This window comes from Sylvia atricapilla, chromosome 28 (genome assembly GCF_009819655.1).
Source record: "Sylvia atricapilla isolate bSylAtr1 chromosome 28, bSylAtr1.pri, whole genome shotgun sequence".
In the NCBI taxonomy this organism is placed as follows: domain Eukaryota; kingdom Metazoa; phylum Chordata; class Aves; order Passeriformes; family Sylviidae; genus Sylvia; species Sylvia atricapilla.
The window spans coordinates 4,342,845-4,363,903 of record NC_089167.1 but is presented as its reverse complement, the minus strand read 5'-3'; the positions used below and the strand labels follow the sequence as shown (position 1 = coordinate 4,363,903).

General features: G+C 51.5%; 2 protein-coding genes across 2 annotated transcripts in view; one reads left to right on the top strand and one right to left on the bottom strand.

The window, feature by feature from the left end:
• The window catches only part of LOXL2 (lysyl oxidase like 2), a 39,197-nt gene extending 26,939 nt beyond the window's left edge, over positions 1-12,258 (top strand). Inside the window, exons 6-13 of the mRNA XM_066337306.1 lie at positions 1,950-2,101; positions 3,215-3,382; positions 5,298-5,463; positions 6,323-6,566; positions 8,210-8,327; positions 8,992-9,126; positions 10,263-10,374; positions 11,960-12,258. Of these exons, the coding sequence (XP_066193403.1) occupies positions 1,950-2,101; positions 3,215-3,382; positions 5,298-5,463; positions 6,323-6,566; positions 8,210-8,327; positions 8,992-9,126; positions 10,263-10,374; positions 11,960-12,039 (1,175 nt within the window). The 3' untranslated portion in view covers positions 12,040-12,258. The remainder of the gene's footprint in view (positions 1-1,949; positions 2,102-3,214; positions 3,383-5,297; positions 5,464-6,322; positions 6,567-8,209; positions 8,328-8,991; positions 9,127-10,262; positions 10,375-11,959) is intronic.
• A 254-nt stretch (positions 12,259-12,512) lies between these two features.
• R3HCC1 (R3H domain and coiled-coil containing 1) lies at positions 12,513-20,623 on the bottom strand. The gene is made up of 8 exons (XM_066337307.1): positions 20,601-20,623; positions 19,975-20,102; positions 18,998-19,135; positions 17,332-18,460; positions 16,987-17,159; positions 16,386-16,456; positions 15,606-15,701; positions 12,513-14,024 (listed from the first exon to the last, which is right to left on the bottom strand). The coding sequence occupies exons 2-8, from the start codon at positions 20,067-20,069 to the stop codon at positions 13,876-13,878; spliced, it is 1,851 nt and encodes a 616-aa protein (XP_066193404.1). The 5' UTR covers positions 20,070-20,102; positions 20,601-20,623; the 3' UTR covers positions 12,513-13,875.
• Positions 20,624-21,059: the final 436 nt, after the last annotated feature.

Below are 21,059 nucleotides of genomic sequence, written 5' to 3'. Positions count from 1 at the left end.
CGTGGGTGTCCAGAGTCTGGGAAGCTTCAAAACGTGACCAAATGCCCTGGATTTGCCAGAACTCCTCTTTGTGGTCAGCTGGAATCTGATGATGTGTTTGAGGAGATGTAGGAAACGGCTTCATCACCCTGGAGCTGCCACGTGAGGGAGGAGAGCGTGGAACTTTCTGTTCCTGCCTGGATCCCACAGCCTGGAATCTCCCTCTGGATTCCCACATTCTTCCCTTTCCCTTGTTTTTTTATTTTTTCTTCCCCTTTTTCTTTCTGCTCGTCCATCAGTCAGGAGCATCCCTTGGGATGGGTGACATCCCTGCAGCAGCCAGAGGGGCAGGTTTTGGCTGGAAAAGAAGGTTTTTCTTTTGGCCCTGGATGCACAGGGAGCTCTCCAGGCTTCTCAAGGCTGTGTCCCTGCCCACACTTCATCCTGTTCCAGCTGCATGCCCAGGGAATTTGGGTTTTCCCAGGGGACTTGGAAGGAGCAGCCTCGCCCTGGGTGAGGGAGGTTGGATTTCACAGGATACAATCAGCTCCCAGTGGCTGAACTGGGAGTCCCAGTGAAGGCAAAGTGGGGGAGCAGAGCCTTCCACAGAGCTCAGGGCGTGGCAGGAGGATTTATCCCACCTGGAACAGACCCAGGTTAAACAATTCACCTTTATTTCCACAAGAGGAGGAGACACTGAGCCCAGAGCCCATGGATGTGTTGATTTCCTGGAAGGGAGAAGGTGGAATTAAACTCCAAGGAGTAGAGGAATGCAAATGTTGGATGCACAGGCCTAATCCTGGGGTCTGTGCGTTTAAGTGCAGTGGCATTGGGAGGAAATACAGTTTTCCCAACATTTTATCACATTTTGGCTTCATGTGCCATAATTTCCCCGAGAAGAGCAGCGCTGCCAGGGTTTTGTGGCCCAGGGAGGTCCTGCCCTTGTCCTGTGTCATCCTTTGTCATCTTTGTCATCCTTGTCATCCCTCTGGAATGCCTTTGCCAGGCTGGGAATGCTGGCCTGGCTCCCTCCTGCATTCCTGCAGCTTCCCCCTCCAGTTCTGGCCAAAACTTTTTCTTCCTCCCCCTCAGCCCTTTGGTGGCTGCAGAATGACCAGGAAATGCTGCCGGCTCCAGATGGGAGCCACAAACAGGGTTTTAATGAGAGGGAGGCCAAAAAACCAGGAGAAGATTCCCATTTCCCAGCAGCCTCCCCCAGGAATGTCCTCCCACCGCGTCCAGCTGTGGTGTGAGGGGTGGGCACAGGGCTGGCCCAAACCCCATTAATTAATTCTGGGTGAAATTAAGGCAAACATATTCACACCTCTGCCTTGTTGTTCTTTCTAACCAGTTTTGGAATGAGGAGCTGAGTTTTGCGGGAGGATCATTCCCCTCCACGTTTTTCTGATGGAAATTCGGGGAGGCCCCAAATTATCCCATTTCTCTCCCGGAACCTTGAGCCCATTTTCTGCAGTGGTTCTCATTTCTCTCAGTGCTGGAACCCTCAAGCTGCCCCAGATTTCTTTTCCTGAACTCCTCATCCCACCCTGTGGATGTTTTATTCACAGCCAACGTGTCGATGTCCCAGTTCAGTGTCAGCACTGCCAGGTCTGACTGGGAGCAGATTCCAGCCCCAAGACCCAGCCGAAAGGTTACAATTTGTGAATCTTCAAAGCTGAAGTTTGTGAGTTATGAAACAGTGGAAACTTGGCTTTTCCCGGGATTTTTCCATGCTCGAGTCGCAGAGAACACTGGAAAAAAAATTAATGGTGAATTGTTAACAATAATTTCACAGATTTTTGTTCTATTTTTACAAAAAGTCAGATTTTTTTCCAAGTTTTTGAATGCTGGAGTTCACTGTGGCATTCACAACCTGCTGAGGGTCTTCCCTCACTACACAAAAGGAACTTTTTTCCCTATTTTTCCCTATTTTTCTGTATTTTCCATATTTCCATACGTTTTCCCCCAAGGAATGGGTCCCATCCACCTGAACGAGATCGACTGCACAGGCTTTGAGAAGTCAGTCACGGACTGCAAGTTCAACACCGAGTCCCAGGGCTGCAACCACGAGGAAGATGCTGCTGTGAGGTGCAATGTGCCAGCCATGGGCTTCCAGAACCAGGTGAGGAGCTGAGGGATCCGGATGGGAAGGAGTTTTGGGCAGGAATTTTAGGCAGGAATCATTTCACCCAAGCCGTGAGTATTTAATTCAGGTTTTACCTAAAAAAGGAGGGGAAATGAGGATGAGTGTCCCATTTTATCTGAGTTTTGAGCTCCTCTGGACTTGTCTCAGAGTCCTGAAAATGAGGAAGGACAGATTGGACCAGGCTTGAGGCAACCTGGAATGGTGGAAGGTCCCTGCCCATGGCAGGGGGTGGCACTGGATGATTTTTAACCCGATTTTCAATTTTTTCCAACCCAACCATTCCACGACTCTGTGCTACCCAGGCACAGATTCCTCAGAGTGCTGCTTCCAAAGGTCTAAAGGAGCAGGGAGGTGAAGGGAAGTTTTCCCAGGGAATGTTTTTCCTGCAGCTGGTCCAACCCAGCTGGGCTTGGCTGGACCATCCCCTGCCAAACTGTGAGAAGAGCTGAGCTGGAGCACTGAGGAGACCCTGAGTCCTGCTCTACTCCTGGATGGTTTCCCAGGGCCAGGAGCCCCTCCTGATCCCGGTGCTGCACAGCCTGGGTGCCCTGAGCTGTTTTCCCTAAGGAAAGTTTGGGAATGTGTTCATCCAGTCTTGTTAGAATTCCTTTCGCAGGGGGAATCCCTCACTGGGGTTTCTCCAGCTCTGTGCTGAAGGGGAGGTGTTCTGCTGTGCAGGGCCTGGGTCATTTCCAGCTGGGGATGTCCAATCATTCCAGAATTTTTGGGAAACAAAACCTTCTTCCCCCACCTGTTGCCCTTTCCCTTGGAAGTTTGCCCTGGATTTACGGGTTCTGCATCCTGCAGCTTCAGCTGAGCAGAGACCACAACCCCGACAAGGCTGGGGTCTCTTCCAGCTGGGGATATCCAATGATTTTAGAATTTCTGGGGAACAAAACCTCCTCCCTTGGAAGTTTGCCATGGATTTATGTGTTCTGTGTCCTGCAGCTTTGCCTGAGCAAGGGCCACAACCCCTACGAGGGTTGGGTCACTTCCAGGTGGAGATATCCAATCATCCCAAAATTTTGGGGGAATAAAACCTTCTCCCTTGGAAGTTTTCCCTGGATTTACGCGTTCTGTGTCCTGCAGCTTCGCCTGAGCGGGGGCCGGAACCCCTACGAGGGCCGTGTGGAGGTTCTGGCCGAGCGCAACGGCACCCTGAGGTGGGGCACGGTGTGCAGCCACAACTGGGGCACGGTGGAGGCCATGGTGGTGTGCCGGCAGCTGGGGCTGGGCTTTGCCAGCCACGCCTTCCAGGTGAGCCCCCGGCCCACCCCGACCGGGCAGAGCGTCAGCGCGGGCGGGTGGGGGGGCTGGAGGAGGAGGAGGAAGGAGGAGGAAGGGTCGTTCCGAAATGAGTTTCAAGGGCTGGGCTGGAAACACCTTGAGGGTGAAGTCTCGTGGAGGTGGGGATTTGGAGCAGGAGGAGCTCTGGGGGTTGAGAAGTGAGGGAGCTTCATCAGGAACTGGAATGATGGGACAAGGAGGAACGGTTTCCCACTGCCAGAGGGCAGGGTTAAATGGAATATTGGGAATAAACTCTTCCCTGAGACAGTGGTGAGATCCTGGGATGGAATTCCCAGAGGAGCTGTGGTTGCCCCATCCTTGGAAGTGTCGAAGGCCAAGTTGGAGCAACCTGGGATAGTGGAAGGTGTGAAGGTAAAGGCTGGGACTGGATGAGCTTTAAGGTTTTTAAGGATTTGGTAATAAACCTTCTACTTCCCTGAGCTCTCCATTGTTTTCTCACAGCTCAGGTTTCCCAATATTCCCTGATCCCTGCTTGGGCTGGTGGCTGCAGGCAGGTCCTTGTCCCTCCCTGAAATGCAGAGGTCAGGTTCAAACTGGTGTCAGATCTCCTGAAAAAATGAGAATTTGCTCCTGTCGTTGCTCCAGTGCAGCCCTGAGCAGTGGGGCTGGATCCAGCTCCATGAATTGTTGGTATTCCCTGCTCCTCTCCTGCCTCAGAAATGTCCAGGAGTGACGCCTCAGTTCTGTCCCACCTCTGGGGCTGCCCAAGGCCAGGCTGGACAGGGCTTGGAGCAACCTGTAATGGTGGAAGGTGTCCCTGCCCATGGGATGACCTTTAAAGTCCTTCCCAACCCAAACCATTCCATGATCTCTGCCACCCTGGGCTCATGGACAGATCCAAACCATTTTCTTTGGCCAGGGAGGGATCTGCAGGTCCCCAGGGGACACTCTGAGCTGGGACATCCAGCAGGAAGGAGGCTGGAGCTGCCCACCTGCTGCTGGAGCCATTCCCTGCTCCAACTGCTTCCTCCAGTGACTTCTCCCATCAAACCCCGGGAGCTGAGGATCTCCACATCCCTGAGCCTTGGCCTTTGCTGCAGACACAGCCTGGAGAGCCTGGAGAGTCCAGCGAGGAAAAGGCTTTTTTTTTTTTTTTTTTTTTTTTTTTTTTTTTTTTTCCTCTGAGCTGATGCTGCTGGAATTTGGAAGAGAAAAGGCCCTTATGCTGCCCCAGCTCCAGGAGCATAAAAGCCCCAGTGTGCAGAACAGGGCAGCCCTGTGTGCTCCCAGCCTTCCCCAACAGCCGGGGCCAACGGGAGCCGTGGGACACGGGGGGTTTCTTTTCCTGGAAACTGCTCCCAGCTCGGACACGGACAGGTCTCATCGGGGTTTTTTTAGGTTCTGTCTCTTGTCCCCTTCTCCCAAGTTTTGGGGTTTGGTGAGTTTGGGTTTGGGTGTTGATACTGTGTCATTCCCAGGAGGTTTGTAAAACTGAGGGATGATGAGAGGAGAGGGGATTTCATCAGGAATGGGAATGATGGGACAAAGGGGAACGGCTTTCTACTGCCAGAGTTATGTGGAATACTGGGAATAAACTCTTCCCTCACAGGGTGGGGAGGGGCTGGGATGGAATTCCCAGAGGAGCTGTGGCTGCCTCTGGATCCCTGGAAGTGTCCAAGGCCAGCTTGGAGCAACCTGGGACAGTGAGAGGTGTCCCTGCCTATGGCACGGGTGGGACTAGATGACCTTTAAGGTTTTTAAGGATTTGGTGACAAAACTTCTGCTCCCCTGAGTTTCCTTTGGCAAGATCCTCCTGGATAGTGTGGGGTCTTCCCCTGATCTTGCCTAAAGGGAGAATCCACATTTTAGGCAGGAAAATATTCCCAGAGGAATGTGTAAAATGCCTTTTCTTTATTTTGCCCAGGAAACGTGGTACTGGCACGGGGACGTCAGCGCCGACGACGTCGTGATGAGCGGGGTCAAGTGCTCGGGGACAGAGATGTCCCTGTCCCACTGCCGCCACGACGGGCCACACGTGTCCTGCCCCAGGGGAGGGGGACGCTTCGGGGCCGGTGTGTCCTGCTCCGAGAGTGAGTGACTTGGGGTTTATCCCATCTGGGAACAAGGGATGTGCAGGAGGAGTGGGGTCACCGGGATATGCCAAAACAACGGGAAGTTCTTCCTTCCTGGAGAGGTTCTGGAAGTGTCCAAGGCCAGCTTGGAGCCGGCTGGGATTGTGGAAGGTGTCCCTGCCCATGGCGGGGTGGGGTGAGATCCATGGGATGGGATTTAAATTAACTATTCCCATAGGGTGAATGGTTCCCTCCCGGGCTTTTCCCACTCAAACTCAGAGTAGGATTAATTTCGATATTCAGGAGAAATTGTTCTTTTTGAAAGTGATCAGGGGCTGGGATGGAATTCCCAGAGGAGCTGTGGCTGCCCCATCCCTAGAAATATCCAAGGCCAGGTTGGACAGGGCTTGGAGCAGTCTGGGATTAGTGGGAGGTGTTGGGGATGGAAGTGGCTGATCCTAAAACCCCCTTCCCACCCAAACTATTCCACAACTCTTGTTTTGGTTTGTTTGATTGCAATATATGTGTTACAGTTATGGATAACTTGAGAAATACTGTCTATGGTTAGATTTACTTTTCGGTTCTGTGTTTACTTATAGGTGGCATTTTTGCTCTGATGACTTGAGACATCATGAGCCTACTGAGTTAAGAACAACTTTTTTTGTGTTGCTAATTTAGATTTATCTTTGACTTTTATCTTTGCAGCTTGATTTACTTGTTTGTTGTTTTGGTGGTTTTTATTAGCTTTACTTTTGGGGACATGGGTATTTATAGGTTGGACTTTTATAGGTAGTTTCTTCACTTTGGTAGTGATGGTTTTTAACTTTTTAGCTCGGGGTGTTTTTATTTAACCAAACACATCCATCCCTCCCTCCAGCCGCCCCCGACCTGGTGCTGAATGCGGAGCTGGTGGAGCAGACGTCCTACCTGGAGGACAGGCCCATGTTCCTGCTGCAGTGTGCCCTGGAGGAGAACTGCCTGGCCAGCTCTGCCCACAACACCTCGCTGACCTCGGGCTACCGGCGCCTGCTGCGCTTCTCCTCGCAGATCCACAACAACGGCCAGTCCGACTTCCGCCCCAAGAACGGCCGCCACGCCTGGGTGTGGCACGACTGTCACCGGTGGGTGCCACACGTGGGGCCCGGTGTCCCCCTCCTGCTGCGGGGCAGAAGTGACAGATGGGTTTTGTCCCGGTTTGCGCCTCGGTTTGGTGGGTTTGAGTGATGTTCCCTGAGTTTTTGGGAGTCCTTTCTTGGTTCGGTTCTGGAGCAGCCAGTTCTGAGCTAGGCTTTGTCTGAGCTGGGCTCTGAGCTGAGCTCTGCAGCTGGGCCCTGCTGGAGCTCCGTGCAGGCTTCCAGTCTGGCTTCTGGCCCCAGAGCGGCCGCCACGCCCGGGTGTGGCACGACTGTCACCGGTGGGTGTCACACGTGGGGCTCCGTGTCACCCCCCAGCCCCTCCTGCTGCCCCGTGGAGGTGACAAATGGTTTTGTCCTGGTTTGTGCCTCCCTTTGGTCCTTTTGAGTGACATTCCCTGAGTTTCGGGAATTGCTTCTTCGTTCAGTTTTTATCAGCTGGTTCTGAATTAGTTCTGAACCTGTGCCTCACTCTGAGCTGAGCTGTGCAGGTGGGTCCTGCTGGTCTTAGTGCAGGGTTCCAGGGCTGGGACAGGCATTCCCAAAGCTGGAATAGGCATTCCCAGAGTTGGGATGGGCATTCCTAAAACTGGGATAGGCATTTGCAGTACTGGGATACACATTCACAAAGCTGGGGTGGCACAGAGTGGTTCCAGGTCCTGCTCCAGTTGTTTCCCTGTTCCCTGGATTTGCTCCCGATTTCAGGGCCGGGCTCCAATCCAGGGTGTTGCATCAGCATCACCCACACGGCTGTGCCCAGCCCTGACCACGTGGAGCCACAGCTGGGCTTTAATCTGGTATTTCCAGCTCTTTACTGCTCCATAAATCCCATGGAGTCCAGCTGGGCTAAAGCTCAGCTTAATTCTCTGCTGAGCCAGCAGTGGGGCTTAAAAACCCCGATGTCCTCTGAGTCCAGCGTCCCCCAAACCCTGCTGGGGTCTGGCTTTGCTAATCTTGGATCTAAACACGGGCTCTGGGCCCTCTCCTGACTTTCGTTGTGCCCAGCAGTGCTGGAATGTTCCCCAAGCCGGGCTGACACCAACACATCCCAGTTTAAAACCAGGAAATATCTCCTGGGTGAAAATCCAGCTCTGAGCAGGGTGAGAGAAGCTGCCCTAGCTGTTGTGGTTTTGCTGATAAATTCACATTCTGCTGATTAAAAAATAATCATTAAAAGCAACCAGGAGCTGGACTGGGCACACCCAGTGTGGAATGTTCCTGGGAAATGATGGGGCTGCTCCAAGGGATGATTTTTTGGTGGACTTTTTGCCCTTCCTGCCACCATAAAACATTGTGATCCCACAAAAGTTGGAGCAATAAATTAATAAATGACCCAGGCCAGGTTGGATGGGGCTTGGAGCAGCCTGGGGCAGTGGGAAGTGTCCCTGCCGTGGACAGGGATGGAAAAAAATGATCCTTAAATCCCTCCTCAGCCAACCAGGCTGGGATTTCATGTAAATAAATGCCAGGAGGCAGCAGGGTGGGTGATGGAGCCACCACACAGCATCATCCCCAGGGAATATTTCCTGGCTGGAATTGTCCGAATCCTGCAGCTCCACTTCAGCTGGTAATTAAAGAAAAAACAATTCTAGTGGTAAATGAATCATCCCTCGGGATAATTGTCCCCACAGGCACTACCACAGCATGGAGGTGTTCACCCACTACGACCTCCTGAACCTCAACGGCACCAAGGTGGCCGAGGGACACAAGGCCAGCTTCTGCCTGGAGGACACGGAATGTGAAGCAGGTCTGTGCCAGAGCCTTCCCCTGCCCCAGGAATTCCATCCTCTTCCCAAGCAGGGCACAGCTCCCAAGGGCTGGATGTGGGCTGGCAGGAGCCAGGAACCTGTCCTGGATGGGTGGAGGCAGGGATGGAGGATGGATGGAAGAAGGATCTGCAGGTAGCACTGAAAAAAGGGGAACTTGGAGCAATTTTGGACACTGGAAGGGAGGTGGGATGGGAAAGGGTGAGGAAGTGAGATAAAGGATGGATGGAGGGATGGATGGATGGATAAAGGATGGAGGGATGGATGGATGATGGATGGATGGATGGATGGATGGATGGATGGATGGATGGATGGATGGATGGATGGATCAATGGGATGAATGAAGGGAGAGATGAATGATGGAATGGATGAGAACCCCCCAGGTCCTCCATTATCCTTTCCACCCTCATCTCCCTCCATCCCAACCCTGAGCTGCTCCAAACCCCCAAACTGCATTTTCTGCTCCCTCACAAGTGAGGAATCCCAAAAGGAGCCTCCAGCTGCTGGGGCTGGGAGGAGGCAGCTCCTTAAACCTCACCCAAAACACCACACCTGGAGTTCAGCACTGTCCACGGGGAACAACCAGGAATTCTCCAGGCATTCTGCTGCAGATTTTACACTTTTTGCCATCATTCTCCTCTTTAGACGTGCAGAAGCAGTACGAGTGTGCCAATTTTGGGGAGCAGGGCATCACAGTGGGCTGCTGGGACGTTTATCGGCATGACATCGACTGCCAGTGGATCGACATCACCGACGTCCCCCCCGGGGATTACCTCTTCCAGGTGGGACAAACTGCCTTTGTGACACTCCTGCTGCTTTTATCTCACCAGCTGTGTCCAGAATTTACAAAATGCGTTCATTTGACATCTCCAGCTTCTGTTTATAAAGGGATTATATCCCCAGACGCCTCAAAGATATAAAGGATTATCCACCAGGATAACCAACACATGTTCCCAAGGGAAAAATCAGGGCCCATGACCACAGTTTGGAGATTAAAGTCCTAAAAAACCTGTGTCCAGCTAATCCTGGATAGGCCTAGCCCAATTGATGCTGTTGACAGTGTTGTCACATTCCCAAAGCACTGCATCCCTCTTTGGAGCTGGTTGTAAGCAACATTCCCTGAATTTTGGGGTTAAATGGTGCCATTTGTGGGGTTTTGTAGGAATTAGGGTCAGACCTATAGTCTGTGCCCATGGGGGGAATTCTCTGGGTCTAAAAACAGCCACTGGCACCGGAGGGGAGGGAAGGGAGAGCAGTGATTTCTGTCTGAGCTGTGTGGAACAGAAAATGGGGGTTTGGGAGATTTTGGGGCACGGGGGAAGGTGTGGTCGTGGTTGTGGTGAATTAGATATGGAGCAGCTCTGCTGGGAGGAAAGCCTGAGGGAATTGGGAATGTTCCCCTGGAGCAGGGAAAGGCTCCAGGGAGAGCTCCGAGCCCCTGGCAGGGCCTGGAGAGGGACTGGGGACAAGGGATGGAGGGACAGGACACGGGGAATGGCTTCCCACTGGGAAAGGGGAGATTTGGGTGGGATTTTGGGAAGTAATTCCTGGCTGGGCTGGAATTCCCAGATTTGCTGTGGCTGCCCCTGGATCCCTGGCAGTGCCTAGGGCCAGGCTGGAGCACACTTGGGGTAGTGGAAAGGGTCTCTGTCCATGGCAGGGGTGGCACTGGATGGGATTTAAATCCCTCCCCACCCGAACCACTCCAGGATTTCCTGACTGAGGGAATCTGGACCTGGAATTTAATTCCCCAATCTGGCTTTATTCGCGTCATTCCTTTCCCCTTTACAAAACAAATTTGTATTTTCACTTCCTGCTACAAAAGAAAAACAAAACAAAAAACTGCAAAAAAAACCAAAACCCAATTCATTCTTCCTCCTGCCAAAATCCCCCTCTCAACAACCCCGCTCCCTCCCAGGTGGTGATCAACCCCAACTACGAGGTGGCAGAGTCGGATTATTCCAACAACGTGATGAAATGCCGGAGCCGCTACGACGGGCAGCGAATCTGGATGTACAACTGCCACATAGGTGAGCTGCCAGCCCTCCAGCGGGGCCAGGGGTGAGCCAAGGGATCCTCTCACATCAGGAATTTAAATTTTTTTCCCCCCCATGAAAAGCTCTGGGTGCAATCCCGGTGCCGGCACAAAGGGAAATTCCTTCTTCCCGAAATTAAAATTATTTTGCCAATATATGGGATTTTTTGCAGAGCACAAAGCTTCTCCTGGATCAAAAAGAAAGCAGTGGAAAGGAACCCACTGTGCCAGGCAGGAATTTAAATGTCCCTGGAATGTCAGGGAAATCTCTGTTTTCTTGGGGAAAAAAATCTAAAATATCATCATTTGGTGTTTTCTTTTTGGTCAGGGAAATATCAAAGCCAAACCAATTTAAATTTGGCTTTGCCCACAGGCAAAACCATTAAAAATGGAATTAACTTGGGGGCTTTTTAGGACTGTTTTTACCACAGAAAACGAATTAACACAACTCCCTGCCCAGCTCCAAATAAAACCAACTCTGAAAATTCCCTCCTTCAAGGAATGTTTTTCCTGGGTAAAAAAAAAAAATAATAATCCACGTAACCACCGATTTTTCTCATTATTTTGTTGGGATTTTAGCAGAAAATTCTTGTCTTGTGTGTCACATTTCAGATTGTGACCTAGTTCAGGAAAGTGAAGCCCATTCCAGCTGTTGCATGAGCTCTGCAGCTGAGCTGGGAGACCTTTCTAGTTACAAATAAAGGGTTTAAGCTTCATTTTGTTCTAATTAGAGAGAAATCAGGGTTTGGTGCTCGTTCAGAGCAGAGCCCTCACACCCTTCGTTAGCCCCAAAGGAGTGAAATTTGGCTCACCCAGGCAAATGGACAGAAGGCCGATAACCCTCCTGGGGACTCTTGGCTGTGCTGGTTGGGGCAGGATTTAATTAAAACTGCATTTAATTAACCCCAAACCTTCCAGCCCTGCATTTCCAGGGCACCGGTTCCGCCCAATCCCGCCGTTCCCAAGGGCTTTTCCTGCCCTTTCCTGCTGTTCCCGAGGCCTTTTCCTGTTCTCCCAATTTCCCCAAGCACTTTTCCCTGCTCTCCCAATATTCCCGAGTGATTTTCCTTGCTTTCCCAATGTTCCCAAGTGCTTTTCCCTGCCCACTCTGTGCTGTCCCAGTGTTCCCAAGGGTTTTTCCCTGTTCTCCTGATGTTCCCAAGGGTTTTTCCTGTGCTCTCCCAGTGTTCCCAAGTGCTTTTTCCTGCTCTCCCAATATTCCCACTTACTTTTCCCTGCCCTCTTGGTGTTCCCAAGTATTTTTCCCTGCTCCTGTGCTTTCCTGATGTTCCCAAATGCTTTTCCCCACTCACTCTGTGCTCTCCTGATATTCCCAAGGGTTCTTCCCTTTCCCAGTGTTCCCAAGTGTTTTTCCCTGCTCTCCTAATAGTCCCAATTGCTTTTCCCTGTTCTCCCGATGTTCCCAAGTGTTTTTCCTGTGCTCTCCTGGTATTTCCAAGTGTTTTTCCCTCCTCCTGTGCTCTCCCGATGTTCCCAAGCCCTTTTCCCTGCCCTCCCAGTGTTCCCAAGGGTTTTTCCCAGCTGCTGCTGACCCCGTGCTCTCCCTGTGGCCTCTCCAGGAGGTTCCTTCAGCGAGGAGACGGAGCAGAAGTTCGACCACTTCAGGGGACTCACAAATAACAACGTGTCAGCCCGGTAGAATTCCCACTAATTTAAGGAAGTCTGGACTCCTGCTCCGGCCCTTCCCGAACCACTGCACCTCCAAGGAAACCTCGAGCCTCGATCCAAGTCGGAATTTCAGGTGGATCATTCCTGAAAGAAGCCTCTCCCTTCCCCAGTTTAGGTGCTCAAGGCCACCCCTCGGTGCCTCCTGCAATTCCTCAGCTCCAACAACCATTCCAAAAGAATTCCTCTCGCATTTTTTTGCAGCACTCCTCGCCTCAGGTTGGGTACCAGCCACCCAAAAAGCGCCTTTTCTTCCCTTCATTTCTCCAAGGCATTATTTGGGAATTTTCAGCTCTTTTCCATTCCCAACGCACTCTGTTTGTGCTGCTGCTTCCTGCACTCCTCAGCACTGACTCCAGTTTGGCAAGGAAATACAAGGAAAGGAAAAAAGGAAATAAATACAAAAAAAAAAAAAAAAAAAAAAAAAAAGGCAAAAAAAGGAGCAGCTTTTTGTGAGCAGAACAGTGTAAAGCTGAATTTAATACTGCAGTGAAAGGCTGGGATCCAACAACCGCCGCGCTCCGGAGGGGAGCAGACACAGAACACGGAATTTTCACACGGAATTTTCACACGGAATTCATTCATTACACACGGAATTCATTTCAAGCTCCCTGAAGCACCCAGAACTCAACAGATTCCCAGGGATGAGGCCCCTGGGTTGGGAATTCCCATCCCACAGGGATTCCTCCACCCACCAGGTGTTTGTGCCCATCCCAGAATCACCTCCTGACTGAAATTCCATCTTTGTTGTTGTTGTTTTTAAAGGATGAATTCAGCAGGGTGTTGTTGTATCCCTGTGCACCTTGGAGAGGGAATTCCTGCCTCTCATCCCTCAGGGATCTGCTCCTGTGGGAATTCCCAGTGCTCCTCTGTTTGTTTGAGGACACATTTTGCTACAGAGCTCCAATAAAAACCTTTTTCCCCCGGGGAAAAAAAAAATCACTTTACAATCCCTTGGTGTATTTCTCCTCAAATTTTCTGGAAGTTTGGGGGTTTTTCCTCCCTTTTCTACAACCAAAGTTTACCTGAAATTCCAGCTGAAAAACTCCCCCAAACCCCACCTCACAGGGAAGTTGTGAGGATGCTTAAAAATGCAGGAAATATTTTGAGTCTTTGTCATTTCTCCAGTGGTCCAGAGGACAGCTGACAAAGGGTTTGAAGCTCCTGGCAATTGGAAAAATTCCATTTTTGCCTCAGAATTCCAGACCTGGAGCACGAGCAGAGCCTGGGATGGAGGTGGAAGCTCATTTTAAACCTGGCTCTGGCAAATCCTGGAGTTTTTCCCCCCACTAATGAGCAGATCCAAACTTTCCTCACCAACAGGGAAGTTCAGGCTCTTGAAACTCTGTAAATAAGGAAAAAAAAATCCCTAAAACTTGGATTCACTGCCTGTCAGTGTTGTGGGATACCTGAACAGCAACATTACAACAAACGTGGAACAGATTTTTGAACTCCTGCCCTTGTTTAGAGTTGAATTCTGACCAAAAAAAATCCAATTTTCTTACTCTTAATGCCTATTTTTTTTAAACAAAGCAGGAATAAGGAATAAAGAAACCACCTTATTCCTGCAGCTGCCCCAGATGCTTTTAAAACACTCAACCAAGAATTCCAGCACTTCCCAGGGCTCCAGAAAAAAAAAAAAAAAAAAAAAAAAAAAAACCTGAACAAGAAACTTCTCCCATCACCCAACTTTTCCAATCTGGTGCTGATCCATAAAGGAACAACCCCCTTGTGGCACTGCCTGCTCTGCATGCATTTACTAGCACAGCCATGCTCATCTTTACAGCCTTTTTTTGGTTTTTTGGGGGGATTATTCCTCCTGATCCAAAGATTCTGGCTGGAAAACTTCAGTCCCTGCTGCCTCCTGCTGCCTGTGCCTCCAGCCCAGGGCGTGGGACACCAGTCTCCTGGCCACTGCTGTGTCCGTCTGCGGCCTCTCCTTTCCCAGCTGAAGGAGTTCTAGGGGAAAAAAATGAAAAAAATGGGAAAAGTTTTATCCACCTGGGAGAAATTAGTGGTTAAATCCCAAAAATCAGCTTTTCTCCCTGTTGTTTAATTTAATTTATCAACATCAAATCCTTCTGTCTCTGAGAATAGAATGATTGGGTTTTGTTTTTTTGTTCAGGGAGATGGGATTCCACGTTTTTGCAGTGGAATTGTTTGGTCACCAAAAAGCTTCAGGTGTCTTCTGCTGTGTGGAAAATGGGTCCCCATCCTCTTCCAGGAATTGTTCCTGGTAAAATTCCCAACATCCCAGTGAAAAACCCATTCCCAACAGCCCACCCCTGTGAAAACCCAGGCAATTTATCCACTAAAATTTATCCACTAAAATTTATCCATTAAAATTTATCCATTAAAATTTATCCATTAAAATTTATCCATTAAAATTTATCCATACAAAGCTCGATCCTAATTGAAATCTTAATCCCAGCTGCTGAAATCCTTGGAAAACAGCAAGGGGAAAAAAAAATCTGCATTTTAAATTATATCTAAACATTTCAGGTAACTTGGTCAGCGCCCTCCATTTTTTGGATTGCTGCAATTCCACCTGCAAGGAATTAATCCACAAAAATTCACCAAGTCCACAACAGTTTGGATTTGGGGATTCATTAATTAATCCTTTCTCAATTTGCAGTTGTTATCTACACAGCAAAGGGGGGGACTTTGCTTTTTGTTAAATAAAAACCCTAAAATTTAGAAAGAGACACTGTCAGCTGATTAAAATCCAAATCTGTATTTGAAAAATAACCAGTTGAAACTGGATACCAACAGAATTTATGCTTAATTATTATATTTAATGATTACTTTTAATTTAACCCGGTTCAGAAGAGTGAATAAATGAAGAAAATAGATGAAGGGGAGATGCAAATAAAGCAAATTTTTGGAAGTTTCCTTTAAACCCAGCGGTGCTGAAACCTCAGGAATTTGTCAGTGTGACAGTGTCCCTTTAAAGCATTAAAAAATGGAATTTATTCCGACTGCAGTGAGCTGGAAAATCCCAGGAATTGTTGGTTCAGAGTCTCTGCTGCTGCTGAGGGTTTGTGGCTTTGCTTTCCTGTGGCAACTGGACCTGATCAATCTGATTGAAAGGCAATGAAATCAATCAACCAATCAATCAATAATCAATCAATCAATGGTAATCAATCAATCAACCGATGTTCATGGCTCAGCTTCACCATTTCTCCTTCCTGAATAAAATTATGCCAACCACGAGATTGGGTTTGTCTCCTTTGGGTTGTGCAGGGGGAGAGGGAAGAGAAAAATTCCTGGGAAAATTTGCTTGGCCTGCCAAAAAAATCCCAGTTCCAGCACAGCCCTTCCCTTCCAATTGCCCAAAAGAGCAGCAAATTAAATAAATACAAAAAATAAATTAAATCTGAATTCCAGGCTCCACACCGCAGTGCCAATAAATCCACAAAAAAAAACCTCTCATCCAGTCAGAAAAATAATTGGTGCTGAATATGAATTTGCTCATGGATTTGTCATCTGGACCAGCCAGGAGTGGGAAATGCGAGGAGGATTTAGGAAATCTTTTCTTACTTGGTCTCTGCAGTGCCTTGATCTTGGATTGTTTTGTTGCATGGATCAGGGGCCGGATCTTCAGGCAGGAGTAACGACGGCCCAAGGCTTGGGAGGCTGCAAGGAACAAAAACTGCTGGAATTCACCCCCCAAAAAATTCAAATTACAGTGTAAGAACATTCAAACATCGGAGCATTTGTTCACGATTTGGGCTAAACCAGCTGAAGTCACGGTGGGCACCTCAGGAAGAATGCCAAAAAAACAGAAATAAATGTTCTTTTTAAAGTATCTTGGCACTTTTAGAGGAAACCTCAAATAAAAGAGCAGATCCTGTTGGGATATTGGGATGCAGAAGGATGGAAACCCCTCCAGGGTCGGCTCTGACCTGAATTTGGGTTGTTTGTCCCCCCAAAAAAATGACTTTGCTCAGAGTTTTGGTGCCATCCCACTCCCAATGTCCTTGGGAGGTGATGTGATGTTTGTAGGAATTTTTAATATAAAACACAAAAAAAATGGGAAAACTAGTGAAAAACCAGCTCATTATCATTATTATTATTATTATTATTATTATTATTATTATTATTATTATTTGTAATTTCAAAGATCGCATGCAGGTGCATCCAAGGCAATTAAAAATCAGTTTTCCCATCCCAAAAATTCCAGCTTCCCAAAACCCTTTCGGGATGGAAAAGAACAGGAAAAAAAATGGGATGAGCCCAACAAAATCCCACTGCAAACCAGTTCAGGGTACTGGGAAGGGGCTGGGGAGCTGTGGGATGCCTCAATCCCACCCCAAATACCTGTGGAGAGGCTGGAAAAGATTCCCAGGGCGTGGGTATCATCCACCCATTGGATTTTGAAGCCGCTCTCACTGCAAGAAAAAGAGAAAAATTTGAATTAATTGCAAGGAAAACGAAGCTCAAATCAAACCCAGCAGCCCCCGGAGAGTTTTGCAGTGTTTTATGGTGAATAAATCAAATCAAATCAGCTGGTGTTTCCCAAAGCATTAATCCTGGTTTAAATGGGGAAAAGGGAAGGAAAAGAAGGAAAAAAGGACATTAAACGTGCCCTTTTCAAGGCCACAATGTGCAACTACCCCAAAATTCTCCTTTTGCTCTCAAACCCAACCTCAGTTTTGAGGGATTTGCTTCCAGTCCCAAAATATTGTCATTTTTGAAGGACTAAACTGCAGGAAGAGTTCCCTTGAGGCAGACGGAGAGAGGAAGGCAAAACTAAAACTCAGAATTTGGGTGCCAGAGCTCTGGAGTAACGTTGGGCTTCCAATCAGGACTAAAAATCTTCGAGGCAGACGAAGAGGGGAAAGTGAAATCCAGGATTTTGCTGCCAACCCCAGGCTGCTGGTGCTCCCTGCAGTGCTCAGGCTCCCGGGCAGGGACTCACTGGAAATCAGAGAATGTTTCCATCAGATCCTCGGTCTTCAGGGACGAGGGGAAGTCGTAGATCTCGGTGACGTGGCCCAAGTCCCCCTCAGTGATCTGGGCCTCTCCATAGCTGTAATGATCCACGCTGATCCTCTCGATGCTGATGTCCTTCACCACCAAATTCCCGACGATCTGGGGAGGATCCAAACCAGGGATTAAAAAAAAAACAACCAAACAAAACCAGGATTCACCCCCTCAGAGCCCAGTCGTCACTCAAAACCCGTCTGTGCCACCCAGGATCTGGAATTTCCTCCCAGGGAGTGATTCCTTCCCTGGGTTTTTGCCCAATTTATCCCCAGATCACCTCAGCCAGCAGCTCTGCTGTGCAGTCGTCCTCGAGGCTGCTCTGCCTTGTCCCTTCTCTGTCCCCTGCAGCCAAATCCAGGCTCCTGCTCAGCGCCTCGGCCACATCTGAGGGCTCCTTCTCCTCCTCCTCCTCTTCCTCCCTGGGTGCCTTCCCGCCTTGGATCTGCTCTGGAGCTCCAGGAGCACCACCATGGAGCTGCTCAGGAGCAGCCAGAGCCTCGCCTGGGCCTTCCAGAACGTTCTGGAGAGGTTTTTGCTCCACCTGGGCAGTGCTGGGGCTCTCCTGATCTCGGTTTTCCAGCGTGGAAAAATGCCCTGGGCCTCCCTGGGAACTCTGCTCTGCGGGTGGGGATTTGTTCCTGCTGCTCTCCAGGCTCTGGGTTTCCAGCAGATTTGCTCCTGCTGCGCTCCCGGCTCTGGGGCTCTTGGTTTCTGGGGATTCTGTCACAGGCAGGTCTGTCCAGCTGCCACCGTGGTTTTCCAAAGGGCAGGAGCTTTTCCCAGGCTCTGACCCTCCGGAATTGCAGCTGGGTTGGTTTTCCTCTCTCAGCTGGCCCTGGAATTCGCTGCCTTCTGGAATGATGGTGCTGTCATGGTGTGACTCCTGCTCTTCTGCTTCGGGAGGGTGTTTGCTGTGCCCAGAAGACGAGGAATGGGAACAGTCTTTATCCTGCTCACAGGAATCCCGGCTATTCCCTAAGGATGGCACCTCCTCATCACACAGATGATGCTGCTCAGCGCTGCCTTTTCCTGGAATACTCTCCTCCTCAGGCTCCTGTTGCTTCCTGGGGCTGTTCCCACCCTTGCCCACGTCCTGCTGGGCGTCCCCGATGGAATTTTTGGGGCAGTTTTCACCTCTCGGAGCCGCGTCCCTGTCGCTCTCCCTCTCTCTCCAATTCGCTTTTTTGCGGATCCCTTTGGGCACGTACAAGGCTTTGTCTGGCTTCTTCCTGGGCGGCCTGGAGATCCTCCCTGAGCCCACAGAGGAGCGGGGATTGTCCCCGTGGGTGTCCCCAGGGTGACGCAGCCGGGCGCCCCGGCCGCCCCGGCCCCAGGGCTGTGCCGGCCGCGGGCACCGAGCCGGGGCGTTCCCGGGCTTTTGGTCACTCGTGGTCTCGGTGGGAAGCCTGGGAAGGAAGGGATGGGCAGAGGTGAGCAAGGGGAACCACTCCAAGGACATCGCCAGGGATGTGGGGTTTGGCAGAGGAAAAGAAGCAGCGAATTCCTAAAGGGAAAAATCCCGTTGTTCCTCAGGGTCTGGGAGGTGCCATTGGTAATGGAGACATTAAATGGTGGCTTGAGGTTTGACCCGAGGGCTGGAGCACCTCTGGAGCCAGGCTGGGAGAGCTGGAACTGCTCCAGGGACACCTCAGAGCCCCTTCCAGGAGAGCTGGAGAGGGACTGGGGACAAGGCAGGGAGGGACAGGACACAGGGAATGTGTCACAGGGCAGGGATGGATGGGATCTTGGGAAGGAATTCCTGGCTGGGATGGAATTCCCAGATTTGCTGTGGCTGCTCCTGGATCCCTGGAAGCGCCCAAGGCCAGGTTGGAGCAGCCTGGGACAGTGGGAGATGTCCCCAGAAGGTGACAAAGGCTGGCACTGGGATGAGTTTCAGGTCCCTCCCAAACCATTCCAGGATTCCATGATCATTTCCAGCTCACCTGACAGCAGAGTGACAAATGACTGTCCTTCTCCTCCAGCCCTCTCCCACCGAGAAGCTGCTGAGCAGTTCCATGTTTTCCACAGTCCTGTGGATCAGGTACCTGAGGCGGCTGGACAGGGGTGGGAACAGGAGCACCCTGAAAGGAGAGAGAGCCTGGGGAGTCAGGAACATGCAGGGAGCGATGGGAATGTTGGGAAAATTTAATAATCCTGTCCCCAAATCATTCCCAGCATGAGGATTTAAATCAGGAAAAAAAAAAAAAAAAAGCCAAGTAGGACTTGATGCTATTAAAGAGCACAAATCCCTTCCCAGGTCTGCAGCCAGACACATTTTACAAAGAAAATGGAGTGTGGGGAGGCTGGGAGTGCCTGACCCCCTTGGCCTGGACTCTCATTCCTGTTGTATCCACATGGGAAAGGCTGGGAGACACCAGCAGAGAGCTGCTCCTGATCCCCTTCCCCAGAAGGGAGAGGAGTCTGAGTTCTCAAGCCTGAGCACACTCCAGAAGCCAGGAATAAATCAAGAATGGATAAAGAAACTCCACGTTCAATGTCACTGCTGCCACACACGGTTTGTCCCTGAGTGTTTGACACCCGCACAGGGGATTTCTTTGCCAAGTATTTTATTTAAAAAAAGAAAAGGGCACTGAAACAAATATTTAAGGTCACGATAAGCTGAGCTCAGCATGGCCACCCCTGCTCACGTCCAGCAGCCTGGCACTGGCCACCTCCAGGGCTCCAGAGGTCACTGGGTTGGGAACAGACCCAGGTGAACCCGGGCTGAGCACTGGTCGCTGTAAAAGCCACCAATGGCCACAAAACTCCGCTTGACCAGAGGAGGGGCCCCCACACCAATCCCGGACCCCAAAGCTGCAGCTTTCGCCCAGAAAAACGCTGCAAAAGCACGATGAAAAGATGCGGACGTGTCCGTGCTGCTGCCACGGCCCCGGTGAGCCCGCCCGGGCCGGGCACCCACCGCTGCTGCTGCCCCTGCGCCATGAAGTGCTCCAGCCGCTCCGCGATCCTGCCCACGAACTCATCCTCGCTGGGCGACAGGAAAACGCCATCCATGGAGCGCAGCGCCAGGGTGGCGGCGGGGGAAACCTGCCGGGGGACACACGGGGGACAGGGGGACATGGGACGGACAGCCGCAAACCCCCGTCCAGGGGAGCCCGGCACCCCCTGCAAACCTCACCGTGCCCTTGTGCTGGTCTGCACCCCGCCACCCCCCGTCCCTGGGAATCCCCAAATCCCCCCTGAGCCGGGCATCCCGATATCCCCCTTCCGCGGCCATCCCCGGCCTCTCTGCACCCCGGGATCCCCCTTCCCGGACACCCGCAGCCTCCATCCCGCTCCCTGCCTCCCCCTGCACCCCGTCTCCTCTCCCTGCCCCCTTCTCTCAGCGCACCCCAGCGCCACGTGCTGCCTGCTGTCCGCATCATCACCACCATCATCATCATCATCATCATCATCATCATCATCATCATCATCATCATCATCATCATCATCATCACCATCATCACCATCATCACCGCCCCATCCCCACGCCCCCCGCGCCCCCTCAGCCTGCGGCCGCCCCGTCCGGGTCCCCCGCGCCCTCACCGCCAGGCCCGGCCGAGCAGCGGATGGCGAACTGCGCCTGCGCGGCCCCGCCCCCTCCGGCCCGGCCCCGCCCCCTCCGGCCCGGCCCCGCCCCCTCCGGCCCGGCCCCGCCTCCTCCTGCCCGGCCCCGCCTCCTCCGGCCCGGCCCCGCCTCCTCCGGCCCGGCCCCGCCCCCTCCGGCCCGGCCCCGCCCCCTCCGGCCCGGCCCCGCCCCCTCCGGCCTGACCCAGCCTCCTCCCGCCAGGCCCCGCCTCCTCCGGCCCGGCCCCGCCCCCTCCGGCCCGGCCCCGCCCCCTCCGGCCCGGCCCCGCCCCCTCCCGCCCGGCCCCGCCCCCTCCGGCCCGGCCACAGGAAGATGTCGTCGCTGCTGTTGAGTCCTGTCAGCCCTTCCCTAAAACAATCCCAGAGTCCAGGAGAGTTCCGCTCCCCTCCCGCTTTGATCCCACTACACTTGGGCTC